We start from the raw sequence: 16,810 nt of genomic DNA on the forward strand, positions 1-16,810 counted from the left end.
ACTTATTATTTAATATTAAAATCGTTAATACATTTGTTTTATTTCATTTTTTTTTAAGTTTAACTTTTATATATCTCATAATGTTTGACATTAAAATAAATACTTATTCATATAGCTTTCACTCTCAATAATTACTTTTTTTGTCGCATAATTTAATAATATTATGTATTTTTTTTTTTTTTTTGAGTAGTAATATTAGTTTATTATTAAAATTATTTCATTGTTTTAAGCCATTTTCAAAATTAAACCATAACTATCCTAAAATTAGGAGAAGTTATTTTGTATTTTAATAGTATAATAGTTAAATATGAAATATAGCAGTATGCAAACGTATATTTTAACAAGGAAATACGAAAAAGGCAATAATGTTACTTTAAAAATTTCTACATGTTCACCAAAATATCAAGATATAATTTTTAAAAAAATAAACTTCAGAAATTATATGCTTTCCAGGTTTTGTCTTATATCTTTTCTATCTCTTTTTTTTTTCTTTCTACAAGTATAAAAAAATCTATAATTTTAAATATGTATATTTTTATTCTTCACAATTGCTTTCATAAATTAAAATTTAAATGATTTTGATTTATTTTTTTCAATGGTGATATAGGATATATATAAACTTTATATGAATATAAATTTAGATTTTCAATTCAAGAATGTTAATTCAAGGAAATTAGCAGAATCAAATATAGATAAAAATTATGACAAAAATTATAAAAATTCAAAAGAAAATGTAACTTCAGATGAGATGTTACATTTATGGAAAAATCATCGTATAGAAGAAGAAAAGAAATTAGTTCTCTTACTTGAAACATTGATGAAGGATTTATTAAGTAAAAAAAGCCATTCTTTAGATGAAAAAAAAAGAGATGAATTATGGTTTAAATTTATCGAAGATGTTAGAAATGGTGTAAAAAATACAGATAAAAAATTTATCAATGACTTACATTTTATTCTTCGTGACGGTGGGTGCACGTACGAAAAGTGCGTCGATTTTATACAGTATGGAGTTCATATTTGGGGTGCCTTTAGATATGAAGTAAAAGATCACTGGCATAATAAATATTTGAATTCTGTAAAATGATTAAATTAACGTATTTATTTATTAAAAATGAATTAAAATATTTTCGTATAGTTAATAAATTAATAAAGAGTATATAAAAGATTTATACTAATTACATTTATTACAAAAATACTTTTTGTAACAAATTGGTTAATAAAAAATAAAATTAACTATTTATGAAATAATAGCAACTTGTAAGTAAAATGTAGAGTTAGCCTTTCAAAATTACTATATAGAAAAAAAGAAGTTTTTTCGTTATTATTTTTGTAACTTTTATTTTTAAATATATTTTTTAATTTTAAATTTTAATTTTTTTTCTATAATAAAATGGTTTTGAAAATTTTGATCTCACGAATTAATTTTTAAGCCAAAAAAAAGAAATAAAATAAATTCGGAGAAAGGAAAACGAAAGAATTTTATTTTTATTTGTGTTTAATTTTTATTTGTTTTTAAAAGATTGTTAATAACATTATCTAAAATTTGTTAGCTTATTTGTAAATATTACTTTGCATATAATTATTAATTTAAATGAAGACTTAATATTTTTATAGAAACAAGGATAATTTTTATTAAAGTATATAAAAGCTTGTAAAAACAACATATCCACAATTATATATATTGTAAGTGTAAAGTTTACTCAACTGCAAAATCAATGTAAATTTTATGGCAAATAAAATTAGCAAAGATACCTCAACACTTTCCATATTAATTTGTTTATTCATTACTTAAGGTATTTGAGCACCCAATTAATAAATCAGCAATATACAATATTTATAGAATTACCTTACATTACATGAAATTAATATCCTAATCCATAATACATTTATATTTCTTTAAATAGAGTATGCTTACCTAATTTATTATCTACAAAAAACAGATTAATTTATAAAACGTCTAAAATAGAAGTTTAGTAAAATGTTTACTTATTTTTATTATAAATTAAACATTTATTACATTACAACATTTGATTAGATACTATATAATCTTTCATGACAATAATTTTTGTAAAAATTATTTTAAAACTTTATTGAAAAACTCTCATTCATTAAAAAATGAAAAAAAACATAATAAAAAAATACTGTGAATTTATTTACTAATTGTTCATTCAACAACTTTTCTAGAGTATTCGTCAATTAAAAGAATTATAAACCTTTTTGATAATAAAAAAATTAATAGCTGTATGGAAAATAAATAGTTATGTGCTTAACTGCCATTTCAATAATTTTATTAGCATTGAAAAAACAATTTAATATATAGCATGTAGAGAAAAACTCTAGTTTTTTTGTTTTAATTAAAATAAAATAATAGGCGAATTATGTACGTTTATAGGTATTAAATATTAATTAAATTAGTTGCTATTCTAGTTAATTTACACGATACTCTATGCTTATCACACTTAGTATTACATTTGTAATAATTCACAAAAAAACTATTTCATATTCTCTTCCTTAAAAAAAAAAAATTGTATTTTTTTTTATATTAATTTTTTTTTTAAGAAAACAAAATCATTATCATAAGAAATGTTTTTATTATAAGTCAAAGTCACAGGCAAAAAAAAAAAATATATAATAAAATATGTCTACATTTTTTTTCTTTTCTTTAGTGTACTTTTAGAGGCGATATTTTTTTTTGATTTACATACCATTTTTGTACTTTTTTTAATGTACACATTAATGTGTGTACATATTTTCGGCATTTTATCATGCAAAAATAAAAATGTTTTTACTCATTTTATTTATTTAAATATTATTGAAATATGTTGATAATATTATTTAAAGACCATACTCATCCACTTTAGGAAAAATAATGGTATTATTTAATTTTATTTTTTCTGACTTGTTTTTCAACCTTGAGACTTTTTCGTATATTTTAATCTATTTTATAGTCTCCATTATTATTTAATTCATATGGTATTGTAATATCTCATTTATAAATATCAGAATAGTTTTAAAGATCTAATTCACGTATAAGTTCAGGATTTTTCTTACTCTTTTCAATAACTTGTATCAAGTTGCTTAATTGATTCTCATATATTTCCCTGTTTTTATTAATAATCTAATTTTAAAAAATGGGATATGAATCTATTTTCATAAATAGAATATAGGTACTATTTTTAATTTCCCATTACCAATATTAGTCACCCTATGTGGTAATGACCAGTAAGTTTTCCATTATTACCACTATAATGCTTAAATTGATTTTTTTTTTTTAATTATATAACTTATATGAAGTAATTCTATCAACATTAATATCCTTAATTTCTATAAACGGTTTTTATTTCAATCTATTTGAATCTTCGTGCGCCTGTTTTTATCTATCACTTAAATAAAACGTTCTCATTTCTTAGGTATTTCTGGGTAATAATAATGAAGAATCAAGACATATATATCCCATAATGAACATAATAAAATATGACGTTTCGGTTAAAGATCCATGAGATGTATTATTATATATCAATACTGCATTTTTCAATATTTCTTCAATGTGAATATCTTTTTCTTATATATGGTTTTAAGTATATTATCAACACTTTTTTAAGAACGTTAATTAATTTTATTCCTTTGAAGGCAATGAACACTTGTGCGGTATAATTTTATTTGCAATTTATCTGTGACGAATTTATGAAATTATTAACTCATATTGATAGAACCATGATCCATAAGAATATTTGTAGAACATCAAAATACAGGAATCCAAATGTCTCTCATCACAGAAATTACATCACCGATAGCAAGTGTCCTTTTAGTAGCACTAGTTAACATTTACCATGAATAATGACCAATAAATACTAGTATAATGTTGGTTAATAAAAGGCTTTATTAACCTTTTTGGAAAATAAAAGGACTAGTTAAATGAAGAATACGAAGTTGGTCATGCACACACACACAAAAAAAAAATTGACGATTTTTTTTTTTTTTTACTTTTTTTAAAAAAAAAGTACAAAGACTGTCAGGAAAAATTTTGATAAAAAAAAAAAAGGTAAAGATCGTCAGGAAAAAAATTGATTAAAAAATCAATTTTTTTTTAAAATATTTGTTACTAATAAATAAATAAAAAAAAAAAAAAAGAGAATTTTTTTGGAGAGAAGGAAATAAATAGTTTTTATGATGAATTTTGTAAAAGAAAATTTTATACATATAACAATAAAATTTTTATGTAATTAATATTTGTATAATTTTTGATATTTGTTAATAATTGTTTATGTTTGTTAATTCTAGAGCAATATATATTAATTGCTGAATGTAACTCATAATAAATAAATTAGTAATTTACAATTAATTAATAATTAATGTTCAATAAGGATTTAAATTTTTAATAAAAATAAAGATTTTTATTAAAGTAAATAAATGCCTATTGAAATTAAAGAATGCTGAATGAAGTAGATTACGTAATTAAGGATCACTCGTTTAAAGCATTTAAAAATATATATAAATACATCAACAATTGTAAAGGCAACTCTACATGTTCTTTATTAATTTTTTTGTTCAATGCTCTAGCAAAGTCACCGAACACCCAGTTAATAAAATATTAAGTAAATAAATACCTCTTGATAACAACAAATTCTCAATGAATTAAATTATATAAATACAATATACTTGTTTATAGAATTAAAATTTATACTTAAATTAGTAGAAGTTACTCTGCATGCTATTTACTAACCTGTTTGTTCAATACTATAGCAAAGTCATTTAATAGACAATTAACAAATCAAAATAGTAAATCTGCATCAATTTTTACTTTTTTCTTATGAAAATTTTCTTTTTGAATTTTCTAAAATTCCTAAGAATTCTAAAATTAAGAATTTCTTGAATAACTTTATTATCTTTATTTTTTTCTACTTTTTTTTTTTTTTTTTTTGCTATAGGTAAAAAACCTAAAAACATTTTTCTATAACTATCATTTAATAGAATGCAAATCTCATTATAATAACTTATGTCGAAACAGGAATATTTATTACATGCAAAGGAATTACAATATTTATAATATATATTATAATATAAATTATCAAAAACAAAATTCTTTTTTTTTGAATGTCCTTTATCATACATTTTCATATTCTTAATTTATCTCCTATTTTTGATTTAAAATCAAGAAATTCTTTTTAATATAATTCTTTTTTTTTTTAGAGCCTCCTTTAAATAACAGTAAATTACAAAATTTTCTTTTAATAGAGTCTTTATTTTTATCATTAAGTCTAAATTTTGAAACGAATATTCATGAAAATCTAAGATTATTTTCATTTTCACACTTAAATATTATATAATTTCCATTTATTTTGGTAATATAATAATAACTACGGTCAATATAATAATATTACCTTAAAATATTGTAAGAAGCAAATGCATATTATTATTCTTTTTAAATATAATTATTAATACAAAAAATTTAAAAAAAAGAAAAAAATTATATATATCATTTATTTTATATTTTTTAAATTTGTCCATTATTAAAAATAAAAAGAAGTAAACAAATGTATCGTTTTAATGTAATATATTATTATTCATTTTTATCTTAACATTTAATGATCTTTAGTATTACTTATTAATTTTTTTTAATTTTTCATTCAAGTTAACAAAAATAATAAAAAAATCTTCTCTATAGCACACAGTCAAAGGGTTATACACATATGAATTACCAATTTGTTGTAAAAAACGTAAATGCCAAATATTTACATTACATAAATACAAATACTTGTATGAAAATTCAGTTAATTGAAATTATACATCTATTTAAATTAAATATTATAATACAAAATTTACATAAAACATTGAATACTTTAAGAAAAATAAGTCAATTGTTCAATTTCGTTTGCTTATGTGTAAATATACCTATTTATATAACTAATTAAACTTAAATTTTTAACTAAGTAAAATAAATATAATATCTTTAATTAACATTAAAATATTTTTCTTTTGTTTTGTTAATGTATGACTTTTATTGGCAAAATTATGAATATGATTTTAGGTGAATAATTCAATTTATATTTAAATTTTTTATCTTTTGAAACTATTAATAACTATATTTGCATTATATACCATTTATTGTAAAACATATGAATTTTTTTTAATTTCACATAAATAAAAAAAGGAAAATAGATTAATTATTATTTTCTGAAAAAGTGATTTGCATATGTTACAACACTATAATTTTGAAGTATCTATGTAATATTTTTTTGGTAAAGATCTATAGATAATATAAACGGTATGAATTATATATAGTTAATGGTATTAAAATTTAAAAACATTTAATGAAAAAATATAAAATTTTATGATTTTTTTTTTTTTTTATTGAAGTTATTAGCAATATTTTATGTATAAAATAATAGATTATTGAGTTAAAATTAAGTCAATCATGGGAATATTTTAATAATAATAAATAAAATAAATTTTTTATATTAAAAAAAAATAACATGTTAATTCTAACATTTAGTGTATTATTGGAAAAATAACATGCTTAATTTTAGAGTAACTTAATGCAATATTTTTCGCATAAGGTTTAAATAGCGAAAATATAAATTCTTAAAGGAGTAAATATTTTTTAACATTATATACTTTTATTTATATTTTTAATAGCTGTAATTAATTTATTACGACATGTATTCATTAAAATTATTTATAAAAAATGTATATAAATGATTTATTAATTATAAGTTTGAATACTTCTGTAGCAGATAAAACAGTAAAAATCAATAAAACATGTAAAGAAATTACTATTTATTTAATTAATTTAATATCAATTATTATAAATAATTAATTAATTATTTATTAATTATACTTAATAATTTGAAACTATATTTGTTTTATTCTAAAATATAATTCTATTAACATGTTCTTCACTAATTTATTAATGTCATTTTTATTATATATCCCTCGATAAATACCACATACAACATAATTATCATCGTTTACAATTACTATGGAAAAAAAATTTCTTTTTCATTTTTAAAGAAACAAAAAAAGATCCTACAAACATACGTGTATTTACATAAAAAATATTTTTTTTAGGCTATGTATCAAATTATGTAGGAAATTATATATATATTAGTATACACATTTTTGGATTTGTGTATTTTAAATATTTTAATGTGTATATTTTCCTAATATATTTTATATGAACAATTAAATTTTAATTTACATTATGGTTCTTGTTAATACAAATATTATTAGGTTAATAATATTATTGGTTGATATACAAAAAAGACAATTGAAAAATGTATTAATATAATAATAAAAATATAATAATGCTATAACAATTTTTATTTTCATTTAGCCCTAATATTCTATTTAATATACCTGTAATGATTATTATTTAAAAAAAACAAATGTTTTGCTGAATTGATTCTTTCTATTTAAAATTTTATATATCAAGCTTTTATTTTATTTGTGTGTTTTCACTTAGCAACGTGATGCTTTTTACCAGAGTATTTTATTAAGAAATTTATCATTATACAATGGAAAAAATACAATTTAAAAAAGTAATAATAGAAAATAAATCATATTTTATAATTATATGTTTTTTTTATATTATTCATTTATTGATTAATGAAATGTATTTTTAGATAGAATTATAAAATAATGTAGTTTTAAAATACTTCCTTTTTTCCATATCTTTTTTTGTTTTTTTAAAAAGTATTCCATTCAACTTATAAATATATATATATATTTTATTTTTTCATAAGAGTTTACTCTCTTCTTTTATATCATAATATTTTATTGATTTTATAGCTATGATCTTCATGTAAATTCATATATAACATGTATAAGCAATTATTAGCATAAACATTTATACCATGACTATTATAAATTTTCATAATTATGATAAGAGTTATTATTTTATCATTTTAATCTCGACAACACTTATTTTATCAGTATTTTAATCAGTTACTGTGATAATCATTATTACGACAAAATATTTTATTGTTATTAATTGGTAATTAAGATCGCAACTTTTAACATTTACTTCCTATTTGTACTCTAGGTTACTAAATCGTTCAAAATATGTTATTTCAACTACAATAAATTTTAATCTAAATAATTATTAGAAACAAATAATTTCTTTTATTCTTTATGTATTTTATAGCTCATTTTTATTTATTACGAATATTTAGGTATGAATAAAATAATTATATGTTTTATATATAATGTCCTGTAAAAATTGCTTTAATTCATCTACTAAAAACAATTATTTTTTTTCAAAAAATTTATAAATATGATCAAATTCTTATATTAAAAATTGTAAAAAATATTTTCAAGAATATTTAAATTAAAGCACCATATCTTATAAAACTAATATTTTGAAAAAATCAACTTGGTAATGTTAAAAAAAAATGTTATTTTGAAAGATGTTTTACTATAATTAAAAGAATATTTAATATTATTATACACTTAATGGAAAGAAAATCTTCATTTATATTGAAATAATAAGGTATAATTACAACAATGAATATTTCAAGTCTAAATGGATATATTATATAGGAACTTAATTTTTATATATATAAACAAATTTACAGAAATGTTTTCTTTTTTTTACAAGCAATAAAAACACATATATATTATTTAAATAAATTTTTTAAATGTATAATACAATTAAATGGTTCATTGATTATTATTTTTATTTTAATTTAAAAAAAAAAAAAAATTACCTTTTTTTGAAAATAGTTTTCTTGATATTATTCAAATTTTAATTAATAAACAAATGATTTAAAGTGTGTCTGCCTATTTATTTGTTAAAATCATACAGATTTCTTTTAGAAAGTCTTAAAAAATTATAATTAATCGAATAATAATATTTGGATAATGTTTCTTCTTTTATATTTGTAAAATGTTTTAGTAATTTATAAATAGAATCGTCAAAATTTTCTTTAAAATAGTTCATAATGATAAATTACATATAAATGTACTTAAAAAATATATAGAAATAAGAAAAAAATTATAGAATAACATATGTAACAGAATTAAATTTTTTTAAAATAATGCAGTTCATAAAAGAATCACTGACCTTTTTGATGATTTTAAGAATACATTTATATATGTAAATATGATATATTTGCACATACCTTTTATTTCAGTAAAAAATTATTTAGATACAAACGTCTCAATGATACAAAAATATAAAATTTTCTTTTTGAAAATTCATATTTTTTTTTAAAAAAGATATAAAATGAAGGGATAATTTTTTGTGATATCTACAAGCAAATAATTGATAAATTTAGTAATGAATTATTTTCATACTTTTAATTCATCAATTAGATATTCAAATGCTCACATAGAAAAGTAAAAAGTTAGATTAGTAAGATACATTTAGAACAATTTTTACCTATTTTATTTATTATATAATTTCTTTTTAGAGATAACTATAAATAATTAAAAATGTATCATATAAAATAGAATAAATAATTTATTCTAAATTAATTTTAAAATTCTTAAATTAATTCAAGTTAAATGAACATTTAAACATTATTAGCACTTAAAAAATTTATAAAGCTTACACAGTTTTACAAAAAAATATTATCAACTCTTAAAAACTTAAATAATACTTATCTAAAAACATTGTAAATTAAATTAACAGTAAATTTTTTTTCCTTTTTATTTGCGTAATAAAATTTTATTTTTTTTTTTTTTTTTTCTACCTATATATATATATCTTCATAAAAAAGATAAAATAAAAAAAAAAAAAGAAATTTATTTTCTTAAAGAAATAAATACATAAATATCTTTTACTTTATATATTTGTGTTCTTTTGCACGAGTCACCTCAAATATATTACATGCACTACAAAACACTTTTCTATACTTTATTTCATCATATTGAAAATTCAAAAAAGTTTACAATACTTCTTATTAACCATACTTTATATCTATGAAAATGTAATGATGTTATGTTATATCTTTATTCTTAGTTTGTTTTATACTACAAAATACTTTTTGTAGATTTTAATTTATTCTCTACTTTTATTATCAATTAGAAATGAGCAGAAGCATTACTTCTATAAATATTAAAATAATTTTTAGGTTATAGTAGACACTTAAGATTTTGATGTTTCTTAAATTATTTAATTGTTTTTAATATATATCTTTTGTTTTATTAACCAATAGCTTGATGTATCTAAATGGAATATGAATTCCTTTATCTCTACAATAGATAAGTACTACTTCACAGTGAGTATTTAATTTTTATTTCTCTATGACAGATAGACCATAGGGTTCATACTGTATATTTATGCTGTAGTACTATGTTTCTTCCGTATTCTGACAATTTTTACGAAATAATATTACTGATACTAATATCCTTATTTTTAATTATTGCATTTTCTTCATATTTATTCATATTTTCATTGGCCTTTCTCTATTAATCTTTAAGATAAATAATCCTCAATTCGAGTGTAAGTTCTACTAATATTTTCGAAAAATTGGAGCCCATATAATTCATTTAAAACAAAAAAAAACATTTTATTTCTTTTGTATTTTCATATGAAATATTATAGTAAATGAATATTATATTTTGTACTATTACTTCAAAAGGTACATTTTTTTCTTTATGAATAGTTTGGTGTATATGATCAAAAATTTTATAAAAACTTACATTTATACCAATTCCTTAAGGATAATGTACCTTACTTTGATACAATTCTATTTGCACTTCTTTAGTAATACACTTCTAAAATTCTAGACTCATATTAGCATAACCACGATTTTTTAGATTACTTACTGTACATTTAGAAATAGAAATCCATATACTTCTTATAACAACAGTTGTATTTGTAACCGTGAAAGTTCTTTTATTTAAACATGTTAGTATAAAACATGAGTAAAGATCAGCAGTTATTTGCATAAAATATTCTTTACATTTCTATATTTGACTTAATAATCTTTTAATGGCTTTGTTATCATTGAATAAACAAATTAATAAAGAGCATATAGAATAAACACTAATTTGTTTTTATTAAAGTAAAATATTAATCAAGTTATTTACTTTTGTTAATATTTAGTCTTAAATTAGTTAACTACTATTCTAGTTAATTTACGCAATACTCTATATGCATCACATTTAGAATTACATTTTTAATTTTTTATAAAAAAAAAAATTTTCATTATCATTATCCCATTAAAAAAAAAAATAACTTTTTTTCACGTAATTTTTTGTTTTTATAAAAAAAAAATCATAAAATCATAAAAATTGTTAATTTTTTTAAGTCAGCGCCATATACAAAAAAAAAAAAAAAAAAAAAAAATATAATAAAATATATACACATCTTTTTTTTTAGTGTACTTTTAATGAGAATATTTTTTTTTTTAAGGCATTTACTTTTAATGTAAAATTTTTTTTATTTTATATACTTTTTGTATACTCTTTTATGTATGTACATTTCCCCTTCATTTGAGAATGTACAAATAAAAATGTTTTTACTCATTTTATCCATTTAAATATTATTGAAAATAAGTTGATAACATTACCTATAGATTCTACATATTATATTATCCATAATAAAAAAACTCATAATCTTTAGTATAACAGACTCTTCTATATTAGTAGGTTCTATCATTAAATTTAATATACTATTTTTGATAATAAATGAAGACATCATCAATGTAGTTTACAGATACAACATATTGAACACACATTTTTATCCAGTGAGTATTTCTAAATTCTTTCTTTTGATAGGATATATCCTATATTAAAGCATCACGTACATATCTTTTCTAGATAACTCTTGCTTTTTTCTTTATTTTAGAAATAAGTAATTAAAAATAACCTCTTAAAAACCTTTTGTTAGTTTATAGAAATCCATCAGGTATATTTACTTTGGTAACACCTTTATCTTTCTTTATGTTAAATAGATCCAATATGTTGATGTCTATTATATCTTTAAATATCTTTAATCCAAGTTTTATTATTTTTTCATTTTTGAACTGCTAATTCAATGAGGTTATACTTGCACAGGCTTCAATAAACTCTGTAATTAAACATAATTCTATCATTAATTTCCCATTCAAAAAAATTTATAAAGTAATGAAAAAAAAGAAAAATAATGAAAATTTAGAAACACTTCTACTAGTTTTATTTTAAAATCAATTATTTATTGTAGGTAATAAGTGATTATTACATATTACTCTATATAATATAAAAGATAGAATTTATTCTATTTAAAATTTAAAATTTTATATTGATGATGTGTCAAATAGGTATTTTATTATTTTATGTTTAAAATTTGTAACAATGTTTATATATTATTATAAAAATTATACACTATTATTAAAACTTTAATCATTATCTACAAACTTTTGATAACCTAATATACATATACTATCTTCCATCAAAAAAAATCAACTATTATAAATGATTAAATTTTTTTTTTTATCAATCTTATATAATAACATAAAAAAGGGAAAAACAAATTCACTCTCTTTGAATAAAAAATATATAAATGTTAATCAAAAAAAAAAATTTTTTTTTGTAATAATACTGAATTATGCATATTCTATAACACCTTCAATGAACTACAAAACTCTTATCTGTATTTTATTTCCTTCTATTGATAGTTTAGGAAGGTAGGTAACACCCTTTGTTGACCAAACATAGTAAATTAACAATGAAAATTAATTTCTAAATTCATTATTATAAAACTAGAAAGTTTATTATACATAAAATTCATTAGGAGTAATATTACGTAATATGGTATAAATTACGAATACGCACTTCTACTACATGAGCCATATTGTAGAACAATAAAATGCAAGTTAACTTTAAAAAACCATTCAAATAAGTTGAAATCTAATTTTTTAAAAAAGCAAAATGTTTATAGTTTATTCTATAGCATCAAACGTCTTCAATAATTAAAAATATTGCACATAATAAAAAAAATAAAATAATTAGGAAATTTTCATAAAATAGTTTTTACATATATATGATATATTTTCAAAATATATATAATATTTGAAAGAGCTATTTATAAAAAAAATAATATTTAAAATAAGATGACATAGGACAACAAAGCAAAAATTAATCTATAATATATAAATAGTATGATATAACAGACTATCACCAACAAAATAAAGTGCAATGATTTTTACAATGCCATGATGTCACGATGTAATTACAAATAAAAGAGATGAAATCCCTTCCAAACTTTAATATTTACTAATAAGGGTACATTATTTAATTCAGAAATATAAAATTTATGAGAATAAAAAAGATGATATTATTCAAAAGATAATTATCAATAAAATTATATCATTTCTTCTTTTATATATAAATATAATTTATTACGCGCTTCTAAAAATAATAATAGTTAGGATACACACAACCAATATCTAAAGAGGTTATGACGTTATAATAGTAATATGCCTAATAAAAATATTTTCATCTTAATAAAAATCAATGACAAAATGATACAAGTATCGAAAGTTTTTCTATTAAAAATTAAGAAGCAAATGTTTGTTCTTTGGAAAAATGTTATAAGTTAAAAATATACTTTACTATAGAAAATAATGTAATATACTTTTCTTAAATTTTTATTTGACATAATTATTATACGCATTTAGATTTCTTTAATATAATAATTTTTTAATATAACATACTATTAATTTAAAGAGAAAATAAAATTTCATTGATTATAATCAATAGAAAACATATTTTACATATATATTTAATTATGAGTTTATAAAAAACATTCATGATAAAAAATATTTAAGATAATTAAAACATAAATAAAGAAAAATTATATTAAAATAAAAAAATTCACAAAATTCTTAGAATAACAATAAAAATGTTCAAATTTGTATGGAAGTTTAAAGAATATAAGTGCTATTATTTCTTTTTTAATATTAAAATATTTAAAGAAAAAAAGAAAATGACAATATAAAAAAGAACAATATATGTTTTTTTTTTTTAATTTAAATTTTATAAAAAGGTAATGAAAAAAAATTTTAATATTATAGATTTTATTTTTGCACTAAATTTAGGATACTTTTTTCTTTAATTTTCTTTTTATATTATTTTTTGCTTTATTTTATATTTGTACTTTTTTTTATTTATATTTATTCGAAATTTTTTTTTTTTTTTTTTTTTTTTTTTTTTTTTTGTATCTAAACCTTTATTTTTTTCAATAATTTTAAGAATTAAATCCTTTTTTAATGAAAAATTGTAAGATGATCTATCAAATAAATATATTTAAATTAACTTTTTTTTAAAACAAATGCTACATAAAAAACCACAATATGAAAAATTGAAAAATTTTAAAAAAATTAAGTGCTTAAAAATTGTGTATAAAAATAAATTTCAAATATATATAGTTTTCTATGTAAAAAACTTTTATTTTAAAACAAATTTTTAATGAAAAATACGTAAGCAAAAAAATATTCATAAATTAAAAAAAATTTGATAAAAAAATCGTTATTAAAAACTTAAGTGGAAGATAAATTTTTATATAAAAAGCTTTTATATGGCAATTTCTTGGATACAAAATTCTAAATAAGAAAGGTTTAGTGCAAAATTTTCTCATAAAACATGTTTAAAAGATAATATTAATGGAAAACATTTTTAAAAAATTTTATGTAAAAAAAATTTTATTTTTTATATTTACCTTTCACATTTATTTTATCAAAAATTCTTATTGAATAATTTTATAAGTGGAAAAATATTAATTAATAAAAAATGAAAAAAATTATTTGTTTTTATACACATATTTTCTCTAAGAAAAAGAAGAAAGATATCAACGAAAACTCAATAAAATAGGATGATATAAAAAAGAAAATATTTAATTTATAAACAATTTCATGAATAGAATTAGAGTGAAAAAACATGAATTTAAAAAATTTTAGTTAGAATTTGACATTTCTATATTTTTATATTTTTCGAAAAAATTTCTTTTCTTCTACTGAACTTAATGAAAGAAAATATATGTTTTTCCTAACACTTTTATTTTTGTTTGGTTTACCTTCTGATAAATAATACAGTTAACACAATATATATTATGTTCTATTAACATATAGTGTTTGTTATTTTGCAACTATGTTTTTTAATAAAAAACATGTTTTTGCCTTATCAATGAAAAGAGAACCGTTGTTTTTTATAATTTTTTTTTTTTTTAATCGGATTTCCTTTTAATTATTACTTAATTTTTTAGAATTATTAAAAATTTTAATATCAAAGGAAATAAAAATATTATAAGATTTTTATTTCTCTAAATATATATTAGAAAATTATTTTCTTGTATAAACATAGATATATTTTTCTTTTTACTTCTATTATGATGTTTCTTTCAGGAAAATCATTTTTCTTTTTATGTTTCATATTTTTATTGCTTAGGGTAATAAAAAGTGATCACGTTCATCTTTTAAATGATGAATTTCTTGCAGTGGAGAATCCTTTTTATTGTATTCGAGAGAGTTTTATTTACTTTCGTAATGAAGTATATAAAATTTGTATTCATAAAGGTGAAGGTATGGATTCAAAATTAAATATATATATACAAAAAAAAAGAGAGAATTTATGGGAAGTTCAAACCGAATTATTTCAAGACAGTAGAAAAACGAAACTTCCTTCTTTTTTCAGTTATGTGGTTGACGAAGAAATGATAATTATATTTTGTGAAATTACGGGTTATGAAGTAAAAAGAAAGTTTGATTGTACCCGCTCAGTAAGTAGTACAGGAATAGATTTTAAAACAGAAAAGGTAGTTTTACCTTATGATTTAATGAAAAACAAAAATATAACATTTTATTCATCAGCTCCTTTTAGTTTTACGAATCACAAATATTTATTAATTTGTGGTATATATAACAGCGCATTAAAATCCCCGAAACAAGGAAATTTCATTAATTGTGCTGGTAGTAATGACAAGGGCCTAAATTGGAAGTAAAAACAAAATAATATAAAAAAAGAATGTTATATATTATGGTTTTTAATTTTTTTTTTTTTGAATACTTTTGTATGTATTTTTATGATTTATTTAAATATTCTAAAACTAGGTATATATGCTTTTGTATGTTTTTTTTTTTTTTTTTTTTTAGAACCAAATTTTTATTTCATTATGATAATATTGAGGATTATACCACATATTTTTTATTAAAACCTAAAATACATGACAATAAATTGGGATTTTTCTTTAATTATGTTAGTTCATCGGGTGAAAGTGGTAAATATATAGAGTGTGAACATAAATCTAATCAGGACTTTAATTGTAAAGATGTTGATTTTATTAAGAAAGACAAAGCATTACGTGATGTTATTAAAGTAAATGATTATTACATCACAAGCTATGCCAATAAAAATAGTTCCGCTGTATGTTATTTATATTATTCAAATGAAAATTCTCTTTTATTAAAACCAAGAAATACCGGAGAAGACTATATTGGATGTTATCGTGGTACTTTTATGAAACTAGATGGTAATAAAATTTTGTTTATGTATTCATCTGGAAATGGAATTTACAATCTTTATACATTTCGCCCTAACAGTTATGCATAATTATAAATATTATAGTGTATAAAACAAGAATAAATGAACTGTAATTTTATCAAATATCAGGTCATATTTGTGTCCACAATGTTTATAACAAAGAATTAATTATTAATAAATATTATAGATATTTTTTATTAATAACTTCGAAAAAGTAATTGTTTATCTAAAATAAAAATTTATATGTTACAATATCAGTAAGTCATCTATTATTTATAGAATTGTTCTTTTAAACCAAAATATAGAACACTTATACTTTCTGCACATAAAAATATAAAGAACATACTAT

General features: G+C 18.8%; 2 protein-coding genes across 2 annotated transcripts, besides 3 other annotated features; both read left to right on the plus strand.

Moving 5' to 3' along the window:
* Nucleotides 1-307: 307 nt before the first annotated feature.
* PGAL8A_00177800 (Plasmodium exported protein (PHIST), unknown function) lies at nt 308-1,084 on the plus strand (the record flags this gene model as incomplete). Its single annotated transcript, XM_028670102.1, has 2 exons — nt 308-499; nt 608-1,084. 2 exons carry the CDS (start codon nt 308-310, stop codon nt 1,082-1,084), a joined length of 669 nt encoding a protein of 222 aa, XP_028526887.1.
* A 1,757-nt stretch (nt 1,085-2,841) lies between these two features.
* Nucleotides 2,842-3,863: a repeat region.
* Nucleotides 3,864-4,034: 171 nt separating this feature from the next.
* Nucleotides 4,035-4,591: a repeat region.
* A 5,514-nt stretch (nt 4,592-10,105) lies between these two features.
* Nucleotides 10,106-10,919: a repeat region.
* Nucleotides 10,920-15,310: 4,391 nt separating this feature from the next.
* Nucleotides 15,311-16,530, plus strand: CyRPA (cysteine-rich protective antigen, putative; the record flags this gene model as incomplete). Its single annotated transcript, XM_028670103.1, has 2 exons — nt 15,311-15,918; nt 16,074-16,530. 2 exons carry the CDS (start codon nt 15,311-15,313, stop codon nt 16,528-16,530), a joined length of 1,065 nt encoding a protein of 354 aa, XP_028526888.1.
* Between the last annotated feature and the right edge of the window lie 280 nt (nt 16,531-16,810).

This window comes from Plasmodium gallinaceum (genome assembly GCF_900005855.1).
Source record: "Plasmodium gallinaceum strain 8A genome assembly, contig: PGAL8A_v1_67, whole genome shotgun sequence".
NCBI lineage: Eukaryota > Apicomplexa > Aconoidasida > Haemosporida > Plasmodiidae > Plasmodium > Plasmodium gallinaceum.